The sequence below is a fragment of the Hypanus sabinus genome, chromosome 3 (assembly GCF_030144855.1).
Source record: "Hypanus sabinus isolate sHypSab1 chromosome 3, sHypSab1.hap1, whole genome shotgun sequence".
NCBI classification, from domain to species: Eukaryota; Metazoa; Chordata; class Chondrichthyes; order Myliobatiformes; family Dasyatidae; genus Hypanus; species Hypanus sabinus.
The window spans coordinates 105,106,539-105,119,178 of NC_082708.1; the positions used below are offsets into that span (position 1 = coordinate 105,106,539).

Consider the following 12,640-nt stretch of genomic DNA (forward strand, 5'->3'; position numbering starts at 1 on the left):
ATAGGTAAGCCACCTTCATACGAGCAAGGACAGACAACAGAGCAAAGTGAGTATACTTATTTATTCAGTAAGTTATGGGTCAAAGTATTTGGTGAGTACATTTCTAACTCTTCTGGCTTCAGTCTCATTGCCGTCTGTTCTGAAGGTGTTAGGTTGTGTTCAAGAAAACAGTGAAATGGTCCGCTGCCGTCACCATCTGTTCCGGCACGTCATGACAGCATTTTTAGAAATTGCCGGTTACCCCATCCACACTATTCTGCCCAATTGGTGTTTTCAAATTTACACACTCTGGAGGGTGTTTTAGAAAAGATCCATTTTTGGGGAAGGAAAATGCCGTTTCAGTGTGGACAGAAGGTCAAAATGAAGAGAAAAAGCTTCAGTTACGGATTTATCCGGTCTAGTGTGGACGTAGCCTTAGTGCTGTTTCTACTTTGAAACTTCGCATGTCACTGAAATCCAAAGTGTGATAATTCACAATGACAATAGTTATCTCCAGAGAATGGTGCAAACGATCTGTCAACAATACCTTTTCCTGAGGGTCTAAATACAGATAAGATATTTCGGGAATATTGTTTCTTATTTTACTGTGGTCTGGTTCACCACTGCAAGCCACAGTTCTGCCCTGTTCCAGCTCCAGTAGTCAGAATGTTATTGCCCATGTGTATCAGTTTCTGCTGGATCCCTGGGCAACTAGAAATCCATTTGAAAATCAAGCAAAAATTACAGATATGGGAGATCTGAAATAAAACAGAAAATGCAGGAAGGACTCAGCAGGTCAGGCAACATTTGTGGAAAGCAAAACGGTTCTATTTCAGTAAAAAGCATTCTTGGCCGGTTAATAGATAAAATTAAGATCCCTTAACAGCAGTTCTGTCTCCTAAAGAGGCAAAGGTCAATTAGTGATGCAAATTTATGTCGGTGTTCTACTAATTGTCCTGCTTGGATTTTGTGATGTAACTCTTTCAGTAAAGCTGCGAAAGACGTTTCAGCCGTGACCACTTGTTGCTTCTCGTTTATGCAGTGCCAAATCCAAAAGCAGTCATTGAGAACATGCTGTGGGCACAAGACTGACTGAGCCATTACAGCCAGTCACGAGGCATGCCCGCCAAGATTGATTCTCTGATCTTTCTGCAATATTGCTTTCTCACGTGTTGTTCCTCTGCTGAAAAATCAGATTTTCTATGGAGAACACCTGCTACATTTCATCCATCTGCTGCTAACCTTTGGATGAGAAATGCTGGCCAGCCATGTGACTTCCATTGGAGGAGGCTCATCAAGTGTTTAGTGATCATGTAAATCTTACAGATAATAATGATTCTTGATGGTATGGCCCCATGTAGCCTCTGTTCAGCAGCAACGCACGTGACCAGCATAATCTGCATTTAGTGTTTAATCCTTCTACAGCTCCTCCTGCTCAGGCTCATAAAAGTAAGAGAAGGAGTAGACCACTTGATCCCTCTGTTCTGCTCCCATAATTCAGTGTGAGCAAGGTTGAAGTGATTATAACCTCACCACTGCAATCTCGCCTAACCCCCTTTGCTTTTCAAATATATTTACTGTATGTACATGCCCTCTCCCACAGGCTGCCATTTAGTTTCCCTATTGGCTGTGCAGGTTGCCACTGGCTTTGACAAAGTATGGAGTCCTCCTGGGATTTTTCTGTAGAGTTGTTCTGAACTGAAACGGGCAGCTGATGTCTCCGTAGCATTCCCAATTGAGTTGTCAAGCCCCTTATTATAGAAATGCCCTATGAGGCAAATACAGATGCCAGAAGGTGCAAAAGGAGAGACTAGTTCCTATGGGCAAACTCTTGGGACAGTGCTGAGCCTGGAAGACAGCCAGCAAATAAAATAATGTGGACTTTCTGGATACCTGGTACTGCCCAACAGCAAAGTCCTCTCACGGTCAATAATACTTCCACAATGACTGAGTGGAAGGCAGTTACTGATGAGGAACTCCTGGTTCAGGAAGGGAACATGAGGTATTGCATGGTCAATGGGAAATTAAACTGGTCTGTGATTAGAGTTGTGGTGGAGGGAGCAACATTCTGCAAGTTTAGAATAGTTATGGACAAGGATAAGACTGGACCTCAGGTGGAAACTGCAAAATTGGGTAAAGTTTAATTAAAACAATATGAGACAGGCACAGGGGAGAGTAAATTGGGAATGGCTGTTATTGGGCAAGTCTACATCTGATATGGGGGAGTCAGCTGTTCAGAATTCAGGACCAACATGTTCCTATGAGGAAGAAGGAAATGATGGCATAGTTCAGGAACTTGGACAATGATAAATGTTGTAAGTTCAGTCAAAAAGAAAAAGGAAGCATATAGAGAGTTTGGGAAGCTGAAGTCGGACGGGGCCCTTGAGCAGTACCAAGGAAGCAAGACAAAACTTAGAAAATCAGGAGGGCTAAAAGGGGCCATAATATATCCTTGGTGAGTAGCATTATAAAGAATCTCAAGGTATCATACATGCACTAAAAACAAGAGGGTACCAAGGGACGGGATAAGGCCATGCAAGATTGCAGCAGACCACGACGGAGTATGCAGGAGTGATTGCAGTGCTGTCTGCAAGAGACCGATCCAGACAGCAGAATCTTATCTCGCCCCTGTGGTGTCAAGGCCTTTATTATGGACCCGTTCAGCAGCAGCACTTGCAGACTTCGTGGGTAAAAGGTCCTCAGAGATGTGCTTCTGCCCTTTTCCCCGGGGGGGGTCCATGTCTTGTCTGGCCTGGATGGAACTCGCTGTCCAGAAGTGCTTCACTGCAATCACGATGAATGGTTTCCATTGTGATGCTGGATAACAACTTCTTGCAGTGCCCGATAAGAGCGTCTGTGGTGACTGGAAGTATTTTTGAACCAGGGAAAAGAACTTCAAAGAGTTCTGTATCAGTCTGAAGAAGATTCCCATTCCCAAGTGAATGGTCTTTAACTGGAATTGAAGACTGAACAATGCTAGGAGGAACTGCTTTTTTATTACTGTTAAATAGTGGTTGCTACTTGCATCATCGTCTTCTAGTGGCAGGGGGTCCCAAGCTGGGGTCCACAGACCCCTTACAACAAAAAAGGTTGGGAACCCCTGCTCTAATGTATTGAACAACACTGTAAAACATAATTCCACAGCTCAGTATCCCGAATGGAATAACCAGGCTGAGTTTCCGAGCTGGCACTATGTAATGTGGAAGTGAATTCCATGCTGGGTTAAACCAGTCTGCCATCACACAGTACTGTAAAATCCAGCACTATGTCATCCAATTCCTCACGACCGTGTAACTCATAGACTCAGAATTTTCAAGAACATTGTAAGCCGAATTTATGACTTATTCACATACCTTTAGAAATAATTCAAATAACGGTGTTATCAAAATCCTAGTCCTGTTTATTTTGACTGGTCAGAGACCCGATAGTGTTTCTCATCAGATATGCCCAGGCGTCGGTTTTGTGGTTAGTAATTCCTGGCACTCAGCTAAGTAATGCCTCAAAAACATGATCAGTCTTTCTGAGATGCAGAAAGAAAACGTGTTACCTGCTAAGTGTGCCCACATTCAAAAATGCCGCTGCTGTGGAATTCTGATCATCCCACTTCTGTCTTTGCAATTAAGTAGTTACTAGTGGAGTGGAGCATAATAGGCTGGAAATCAATGCGGTTTCCTTGGCAACAGTGCCAATATGGTAGGTTGCTTTTTTTTGTTAAATTCAGTAGCAAATAGGTGATTGTAGATACAAGATATTTATGTCAAGAGTTGTTTCAGCTTTCTATCTATCAGGAAAGGTTAGTAAAAAAGTTGCTTAACACAGCAGTTTGTTAGAAATAGTGGCTATTGGTGAAATTTGTGTAGTTTGATGGAATCAGATAACCTGCAAAGAAAAGGAATAAACCAAAGCATGATGCTTTTTGAATTCCATGTCACTGACGAACCACTGTCGACTCTGTTGGTCTTTTGAAGAACTGATATTTATTGTAGTTTCTGAATGAGGCAGCTGAAAGTATGAGTAGTCACATTCAACACGCATGCTATAGACTTGTACAGACAGAAATCTATGAGTTACAGCTCTCTGTTCTTTGGCTGACTTCTCATCCACATTAGATAGCCCACATGTACATTTGAATGAAGTTTCAGTCAACAGGTTTTAAAAAAAAGAGAAAGGGGAGGAGTGAGTGAAACTTTCATGCTTCTGAGGATTATTGGAGGAGGGGAATACTTATAAATGCTTGCAAACAAGGAGAAAGCACTCTTCATTCAGCAAAGACAACTAAAGGAGCATTGAGAGCCAGGACTGTAGGATTGTATTTGGAATTGCCTTTAACCGCAGCATTAATATTTGAGGGACACTTCAGAATTACCATTGATCTAGATTCTTTTTGAACTTGCCAAATCTGTCACAAGGGTGTCAGGCATTTCATACTTTCTTCGGCAAAGCTATAGACCCTGCAAAGTATTCCGAAGTAGCTGCACTTTACAGAAATCTAGAGCTCCACAATCTAATAACAAAAGGTCATTGGGAGACTAACAGACTGTGTTCGTCTTTCTTCTAGAGTAGCCCTTTATCATTCTGCCTTGAAATTACGTTTAAGAAACAGTGAGCTGTGCACTGCAGCTAGGCAAAAGTGACAGAGATTATGGTAGTATCACCTCTCCTAACAGTCATACTCTGTGCTGTGTTGCCATCTCCCACACTTTGTCTCGACTGGAAATGTTTGGATGGTTACCGTCTAGCTGATGATAACTTCACATGTGTTGGTAAGTCCACTTTTATTTTTACTTGTGGACGTTTTAAAAGTTAAATAACAAGTATTATTTTACGTCTTGATTACCATATTGTACTTTTTCTGAATTATTATATCTTCAATTAGGATAAGTTTATTTATATTTAATAGTTATAGAAATACTAAATAAAAAATACAGCCAGTGTGTAAGTAAGGTTTTTATTAATATAAAATGTATGCATAATTTATTTTTGATATTAAACATGTGTTTTAAATACACTTAAAGTTGAACCGAAATTTTAAAATTTCAAAAGCTTTCTAAAAGATTTTCAGAAAATGTTGGTTATGCAAATTCCTATGTGACTGGTGCTGTTAATGGGATATTTGTACAGTTTTTTGGTGTAAACTGGGATTGTCGTTGCTAAATATTAGAAAGAACTCTTCAGTTTAATGACTTGAAATGGGCAACAAGTAACTTTGGCACCTATTTAACTGGGTAACATCTAAACTGCTCATTCTGGATTTGCAGCATGTCTTCTTTCTCTTTATAATCTTCTTCTGTCTTTCGATACCATGCAAAGTCTGACTTCTTCATATTCTGATCTATTGTGCACAATTCCCAGTGATGGCGCAAAAAAGCTAAACTTTAGCTGTTTAGACCCTAAGACAAATACTATTCTGAAGCCCTCTACAACTAGAATGGGATTCAAACTCACGACCTTCCAGACTCTGAGGCAAAAGTGAAATCAATGAGACAAGTTTGAGGATAGTTGGTGAGCCTATTGTTACAAGTTCTGATATATTGAATACTACATGTGACTGAGCAGCTGTCTATGTTCTACTGTTGGGAACCTCCTTTCCAAGCAGCGGTTGATGAATCTGTTGCCTGTATCAAATATAACATCTGGGACTTGAGAGGTAGTTATGGGCACCCGCATGGACCTCAACTATGCTTTCCATTTCACTGGCTATGTAGAACAGTCCATGTTGAAGCCTTTGTCAGCCATACTCCCCAACTCTTCCGCCGCTACATTGATGCTGCTTCATGCGTCCATGCTGAACTCATCAATTTCATCAACTTTGCTTCTAACTCCCACCCTGCCCTGAAATTCACTTGGCCCATCTCTAGCACCTCCCTCCCCTGTCTCAATCTGTCTCCATTTCTGGAGATAAACTCTTGACCAACATCTTTTACAAACCTACTGATTCCCACGATTACCTTGACTACACCTTTTTTCACTCTGTCTCCTGTAAAAATGTTATTCCCTTTTCTCAGTTTCTTCATCTATGCCACACTTGTTCCCAGGACGTGGCTTTCCTTTCCAGGCTACCGGGGATGTCCTCCTCCTTCAAAGAATGGGGTTTGCCTAAGTGATGCTGCCCTCACCCACATCTCCTCCATTTCCCAAAGGTCTGCGTTCACCCCATCTTCCCGCTGCCTTAACAGTGATAGAGCTCCTCTTGTCCTTACCTACCACCCCATGAGACTCCATGTCCAACACATCATTCTATGCAACACCTGCCATCTCAAAAGGGACCCTACCACCAAACTTATCTTTAGCCACCACCACCCCACTTTTCACAGCAATCGTTCCCTCTGTGATTCCCATATTCATTCATTCTCCACCCCCACCGCTGATTTCCCTTCCAGCACTTATCCCTGCAAGTGGCTAAAGTGCTACACCTGCCCATTCACCTCCTCTCTCAACTCCATCTGTGTTGCTTTGGATGTTCAGCATCTGCAGAATTTCTTGTGTTTATGATCTATGACATACAGCACATTCAAAGCTTACCTGCAGGCTTGTCTAACAGATCTCCATTGCTGTGCTGGTGGAACGCAGCAGGCCAGGCAGCATCTATAGGAAGAAGCCCTGTCGACGTTTCGGGCCGAGACTCTTCGTCAGTCCTGATGAGGGGTCTCGGCCCGAAACATCAACAGTGCTTCTCCCTATAGATGCTGCCTGGCCTGCTGCGTTCCACCAGCATTTTGTGTGTGTTGCTTGAATTTCCAGCATCTGCAGATTTCCTTGTGTTTCCATTGCTGTGACCTGGGTGGATCTGGTAGTGTAAAAGCTCCCGGACAATGTTATTGTTCCAGATAATAACCAATATTTAGAGAAGGAAGCCTCATCAGACACTCCCAGGTGCAGGTTTTAGGGATTATAAATGCATCTCTAAGTATATTATAGGGAGTCGCTTGCTGTCTTCTAGTGAAGATGCTGATGTTGTCTTAAGACATGCACTGTAATAACACATAAGCTGCATCATGCATGTACTGAGTGAAGTCTGTTTTGCTCATGTGATGCTCCTTAAATGAGACTTTGTCCTCTTACTTCACTGTAACAAATCCCATAAAATTTATTTAATGTCCTCACCCGATCACCAGCCAGTTACTCACTCATGATCTGAGTTTTATTGGACGAGCTCTTGAGTTTCGAGTGTTACATCTTCGTGAATGCACCTCACAGCTCCTTCATACTGACTTGTGGAAGGCAAATACATATCTCAATATACCATAAACTAAGTGGTAGTGAAAAAGCTATGCACTAATTTGTAAGGGACACAAAGACACAGATATAAATCATGCTTTCTTCTGGGGTTACCAAAGTTCCTCAGCTAAATATCTAGCAGGCAAGCAGAAGAATTCCTTTTGAAATTCACAAACATATGAAATTCATCACCTGACTGGCATACGTAGTGTTAACTGTTTCTATATTGCTTTCTGTATTTCCTTCTCCTTAACCAGTCCCTGGACAGCAGGCATCACCTTTTGCCAATGCTGCCTGGCCTGCTGAGTTCCTCCAGCACTTGGTTTCTGCTGGATGTACTTTGGTCTTGTGGCTTCTGAGGTGATGACCGATTAAGCCAATGTTGGATCTGTTGACTTTTCTACAGAAGGGGTTCGAAGGTGTCTGATGAAGTGGTTGGCTAGGTGGGTCACCTGTGAAGCAGTTGGCTCCTTCAGCCACTTGCACAGGTCCTATGAAAGAGGTAAACAAAAACATTTTGAGTGCCTTGTCTCCACTTTGAGGAAATGTGGGCTGGGCATCCTGGTGAATTATTGCATCTATGTGGGCTTCACATGTTCTCTCCATGACTGTGTGGGCTTCTGCTGGGTACTCTGATTTCCTCCAACATCCCAGGTTAATGTCAGTTTCATCCACCATGTAGGTAAATGGTGAAATACTGCAAGGAGATTTTGTTAGCTTAAAATCATGATGAGCATCGAGAGCATCCATGTGCATAGCTTGATGTTCTGGGCCGAGACCCTTTATCAGGTCTCTTGAAGGGTCTCAGCCCAAAACGTTGACTGTTTATTCCTCTTATTAGATGCTGCCTGAGCTGTTGAGTTCCTCTGGGTTTTCTTGCGTGTTGCTCGTGATTATAGGAATCTGCAGACTCTGGTGTTGATGACACATTGGAGACTGCTTTGGTGGTATTTTGTTCAATGCCCTGAGATACCTACAATAGGTAGCCCATCTGGAGAAGAAAAGCGCTTATGTGAAAATGCTGCTCTTGGACTGCAGTTCAGCATTTAACATCAGAATTCCCTCCAGGCTTGACAAGAAGCTCAGAGACCTCAGCCTTCATCCTGCCTTGTGCAGCTGGATCCTGGACTTCCTGTCAGATCACCGGCAGGTGGTAAGAGTGGGCTCCCTCACCTCTGCCCCTCTGACCCTCAACACAGTTTCCCCTCAGGGCTTTGTCCTAAGCCCCTTCCTTTACTCTCTGTACAGTAATCATTTTCATTTTCAATGTCTGTCTTTGCTAAGAGATATGTCTGGGATGAATCTCGTGTTCCACAGCCTTATTGCGAATATTTATTATTGGCTGTTATTCTGGTGCAGCTGGAGGTTTTATGGTCTTATTGCTCAGGGCACGATGGGGTACAGGGAGAGGCAGGAGATGGGGCTGAGAGGGAAAATGGATCAGTCATGGTGAAGCAGACTCGATGGACTGAATGGCCTCATTCTGCTCATATGTCTTATATAGTGGACTTTTGTTTTGCACAAATATCGACTCTGAGGCCCATCCTCTCATACGTTTTGCCTAAACAATATGTCTCATTTTATTTTGCCACTGGACTTTAGAGGTTTGGGTAGCTTTGTGTCTGATGTGTGATTGCTGTGCAATGAACACCCCCTATTAGTTTTGAAAAATCCTCCAGTCTTGTGGGAAGAGGAATGCAAAATTAGGGGGTGAATGGCAGAGCTTGTCTTTATGACACTAATCTCTACTGAGATTGGAACTGATATCACTACATGCCAACCCAAAGAAGATAAATTGCAGTGAAAACTGGACTTCAGGACACTGCTCAACACTTGCTCCTCACTGATGGGCAGAAGGGCAGGTTGTTGTACTGTTTCCTGCATCTCTCTTGGAGGTGTGATGCATGAACATCTGAAGATAGACAATAAACACTAATGTTGTTAGCCATACTCTGTTCCCAAAGTCAAAAATAAATGTTAAAACAGTTGTCTGCTGTGCCCTTCAGTGTGGAATTTCATGTTTCAGAACAGCTCTTCAGCAGTGAACAGGAAATAGATGAACAGAATGACAGAGAGCATGGAGACCTCACTCTAGTTACCAAATTGGACCTCTCTCTTGTCTTGAAGATTATCGTGATTACAGCATTTGTGAGGTCTCCCTCCTGTTTGAGGTTATGGATTTGTGCCTGAAACAGACAGAAAGACAGAAAGACAGACAGGCATACTTTATTGATCCCGAGGGAAATTGGGTTTTGTTACAATCACATCAACCAAGAGTAGTGTAGAAATATAGCAATATAAAACCATAAATAATTAAATAATAATAAGTAAATAATGCCAAGTGGAAATAAATCCAGGACCAGCCTATTGGCTCAGGATGTCTGACACTCCGAGGGAGGAGTTGTAAAGTTTGATGGCCACAGGTAGGAATGACTTCCTATGACGCTCAGTGTTGCATCTCGGTAGAATGAGTCTCTGGCTGAATGTACTCCTGTGCCTGACCAGTACATTATGGAGTGGATGAGAGTCATTGTCCAAGATGGCATGCAACTTGGACAGCATCCTCTTTTCAGACACCACTGTCAGAGAGTCCACTTCCACCTCCACAACATCACTGGCCTTATGAATGAGTTTGTTGATTCTGTTGGTGTACCCTCAGCCTGCTGCCCCAGCACACAACAGCAAACATGATAGCACTGGCCACCACAGACTCGTAGAACATCCTCAGCATCATCCAGCAGATGTTAAAGGACATCAGTCTCCTCAGAGATGGCTCTGAGCTTTCTTGTAGACAGCCTCAGTGTTCTTTGGAACTCTTTGCTGTCAAGTTTTAAAACTTCAGCAGGGATACTTTCTGCTCCAAAAGGCCTTATCTTGTTTTAGTTAGGATATAACTCTTCTCTTGAACTCCTTGTTGGTCAGGAGGGTTGTCAGGGCTGGACAAAATAGCCCATGTAGGATGGAGTCCCATGTGGTCACATCAAAGATTTTGTTGAGGTTGGTAGCTGAACTTTTCCTTCAGCAGCTGTTGACTGTCCATCCTAGAGCAGTTCACTATTCTTGGCTCTTAGCTGTTGGGACCTTGTGTGTTTGGGCCATAGATAACATTGACAGCACTGAAGAACCCAGTGGTTGTTTATGTTTTCCTGAGCTGGGTTGTGGACTTTCACTTCAGTATGGAATTCAGGTTGTGGAGTGTGAGGACCTCGTGGACAACTCCAGCAGTGACAGACGTAAGTGCTCTTCTGCTATCTTAGATACAACCTCAATGCTGCTTCTCTGAGTTAGGTGCAAAAGACAATATATGGCCAATTTAAAGACAAAGAGAGTGAGGACATAATATTCTAAAGGGGCAAAACAGAAAAGGAATGTTGTCTGCATGAAATGACGTTCACCATCATAAATGCTCTCGTCTGTCACTTCAGCATCTCTCCTTCAGGATTAGTGAAGAGCCTTGGTCCACGCTGACATGGAACCACCTTGTCACGTACCTCAGTGCATGCAGCTCTACTCTAGATGACTTCCATTCAAGCCAAAAAGAACCTCTATGACACTGGAAAAACTCTGGCCTACATTCCACAGCAGGCAAGCTCATCTTGGGTGACTTCAGTGCCAAGATGGGAAAATACGCAACTGTCCAGCTTGCCACAATTCACAAGAAATGAATACCCAAAGCGAATACCAACTGGGTCCTTCTATTGACAGGATGCTTGGAGCACGATCTTGTCCTAATCCATACTTCACTTTATGAGAGGCACCAGCTCCATGCCTCATGATCCAAATGCTGGTACCTGCCCGATTATTTCACCAGCTGAGTGAAAGGCCACAAAGATATTTGCATCACTGGTGCTGTAACAACGCTAATGATGACTGGCATGACTCCGTATAATCCTTCATATTACCTGTATAAAGCTACCCCCTTCAAAACACCAGTGCCAGCAGCAACATTGCCCCAAGAGGTTCAGTGTGGAAGGGTTCCACAGAAGCAGTTATTTTGAGATATGTCCTCACAAACAACTTGTCATCTTGAGCCCCAAGCAAAGTTTCAGACGAATAGAGCTAGGTTCACACATCCAGGTATGAAGCGCTGCGATGATGCAAAAGGGGAAATCTCCCTGTTTACAATCGTCACCCGCACTACCCTTGCCTGATGAGCACAGCATCTGTAAGACTGACACAATAGCGTAGTGGTTAGCACACATTACGTTCCAGCAACCCAGGTTCAATTCTTGTCACTGCCTGTAAGGAGTTTGTACATTCTCCAAGTGACCGCATAGGCTTCCCCTGGGTGACCCAGTTTCTTCCTACAGTGGGGTGATTGGTCATTGTAAATTGTCCCGTAATTAGCCTAGGATTAAATCGGGGGGAATTCCTGACTCAGTAAAACATTATTTTATATGACACTTTTTTTAAAAAAACAAACCCTGACTTCCATTCCATATTTATGAAGTTACATTTGAAACGTATCTAAATTTTAAATCTCAATGAGATCTTTCCCATTCACTTGAACAGAACAACTGCGGTAGAAGGGGAAGGATTTGAGCATTTCCCAAATGACTTCCAGATTATTGGTAAAAAAACACAAAATGCTGGCAGAACTCAGCAGGCCAGACAGCATCTATGGGAGGAGGTAATAACGATGTTTCAGGCTGAAACGCTTCATCAGGAGTGAAGTAACATGGGATGGTCGAGGGCGGATAAGAAGTGGGGGGAGGGATAAAGTAGAGAGCTGGGAAGTGATAGGCTGGAGGGAAATAGGCTAGGGGGAAGGTGGAGAATTATGGGAAATAAAAGAGAAAGAAAGGTAGGGCTGGAGGGAGATTATAGTGAGGGGGGAAAAAGAGAGAGAAAGAGAACCAAACTAAAATAATAGATAAGGATGGGGGTAGGGGTGAGGGCAGGGGTATCAATGGAGGTCAGTGAGTTGGATGTTCATGCCGACAGGAAGGAGGCTACCTAGGCAGGAGATAAGGTATTGCTCCATCGACCTGCGTGCGGCCTCATCTTGACGGTAGAGGAGGCCATGGACAGACATGTCAGAGTGGGAGTGGTCTGTGGAATTGAAGTGTGTGGCCACACGGAGATCCCGCCACTGCTGGAGGACTGAGCACCGGTGTTCGGCGAAACGGTCTCCCAGTCTGTGGCAGGTCTCCCCAATGTATAAATGGCCACATCGGGAGCAGCGGATACAGTATATCACCCCAGTTGACTCGCAGGTGAAGTGGTGCCTCACCTGAAAGGACTGTCTGGGGCCTGGGATGGTGGTGAGGGAAGAAGTGTTGGGGCAGGTGTAGCACTTCAATTCCACAGACCACTCCCACTCTGACATGTCTGACCATGGCCTCCTCTACTGTCAAGATGAGGCCACACGCAGGTCGATGCAGCAATACCTTATCTCCCGTCTAGGTAGCCTCCTTCCTGCTGGCATGAACATCCAACTCAC

At 43.6% G+C, this 12,640-nt stretch overlaps 1 protein-coding gene across 1 annotated transcript in view; it reads left to right on the plus strand.

Moving 5' to 3' along the window:
* Window positions 1-4,621: 4,621 nt before the first annotated feature.
* egf (epidermal growth factor) overlaps window positions 4,622-12,640 on the plus strand; it is a 120,731-nt gene continuing 112,712 nt past the window's right edge. The window contains 1 exon segment of the mRNA XM_059963354.1: window positions 4,622-4,742. Coding sequence (XP_059819337.1) covers window positions 4,622-4,742 — 121 coding nt within the window.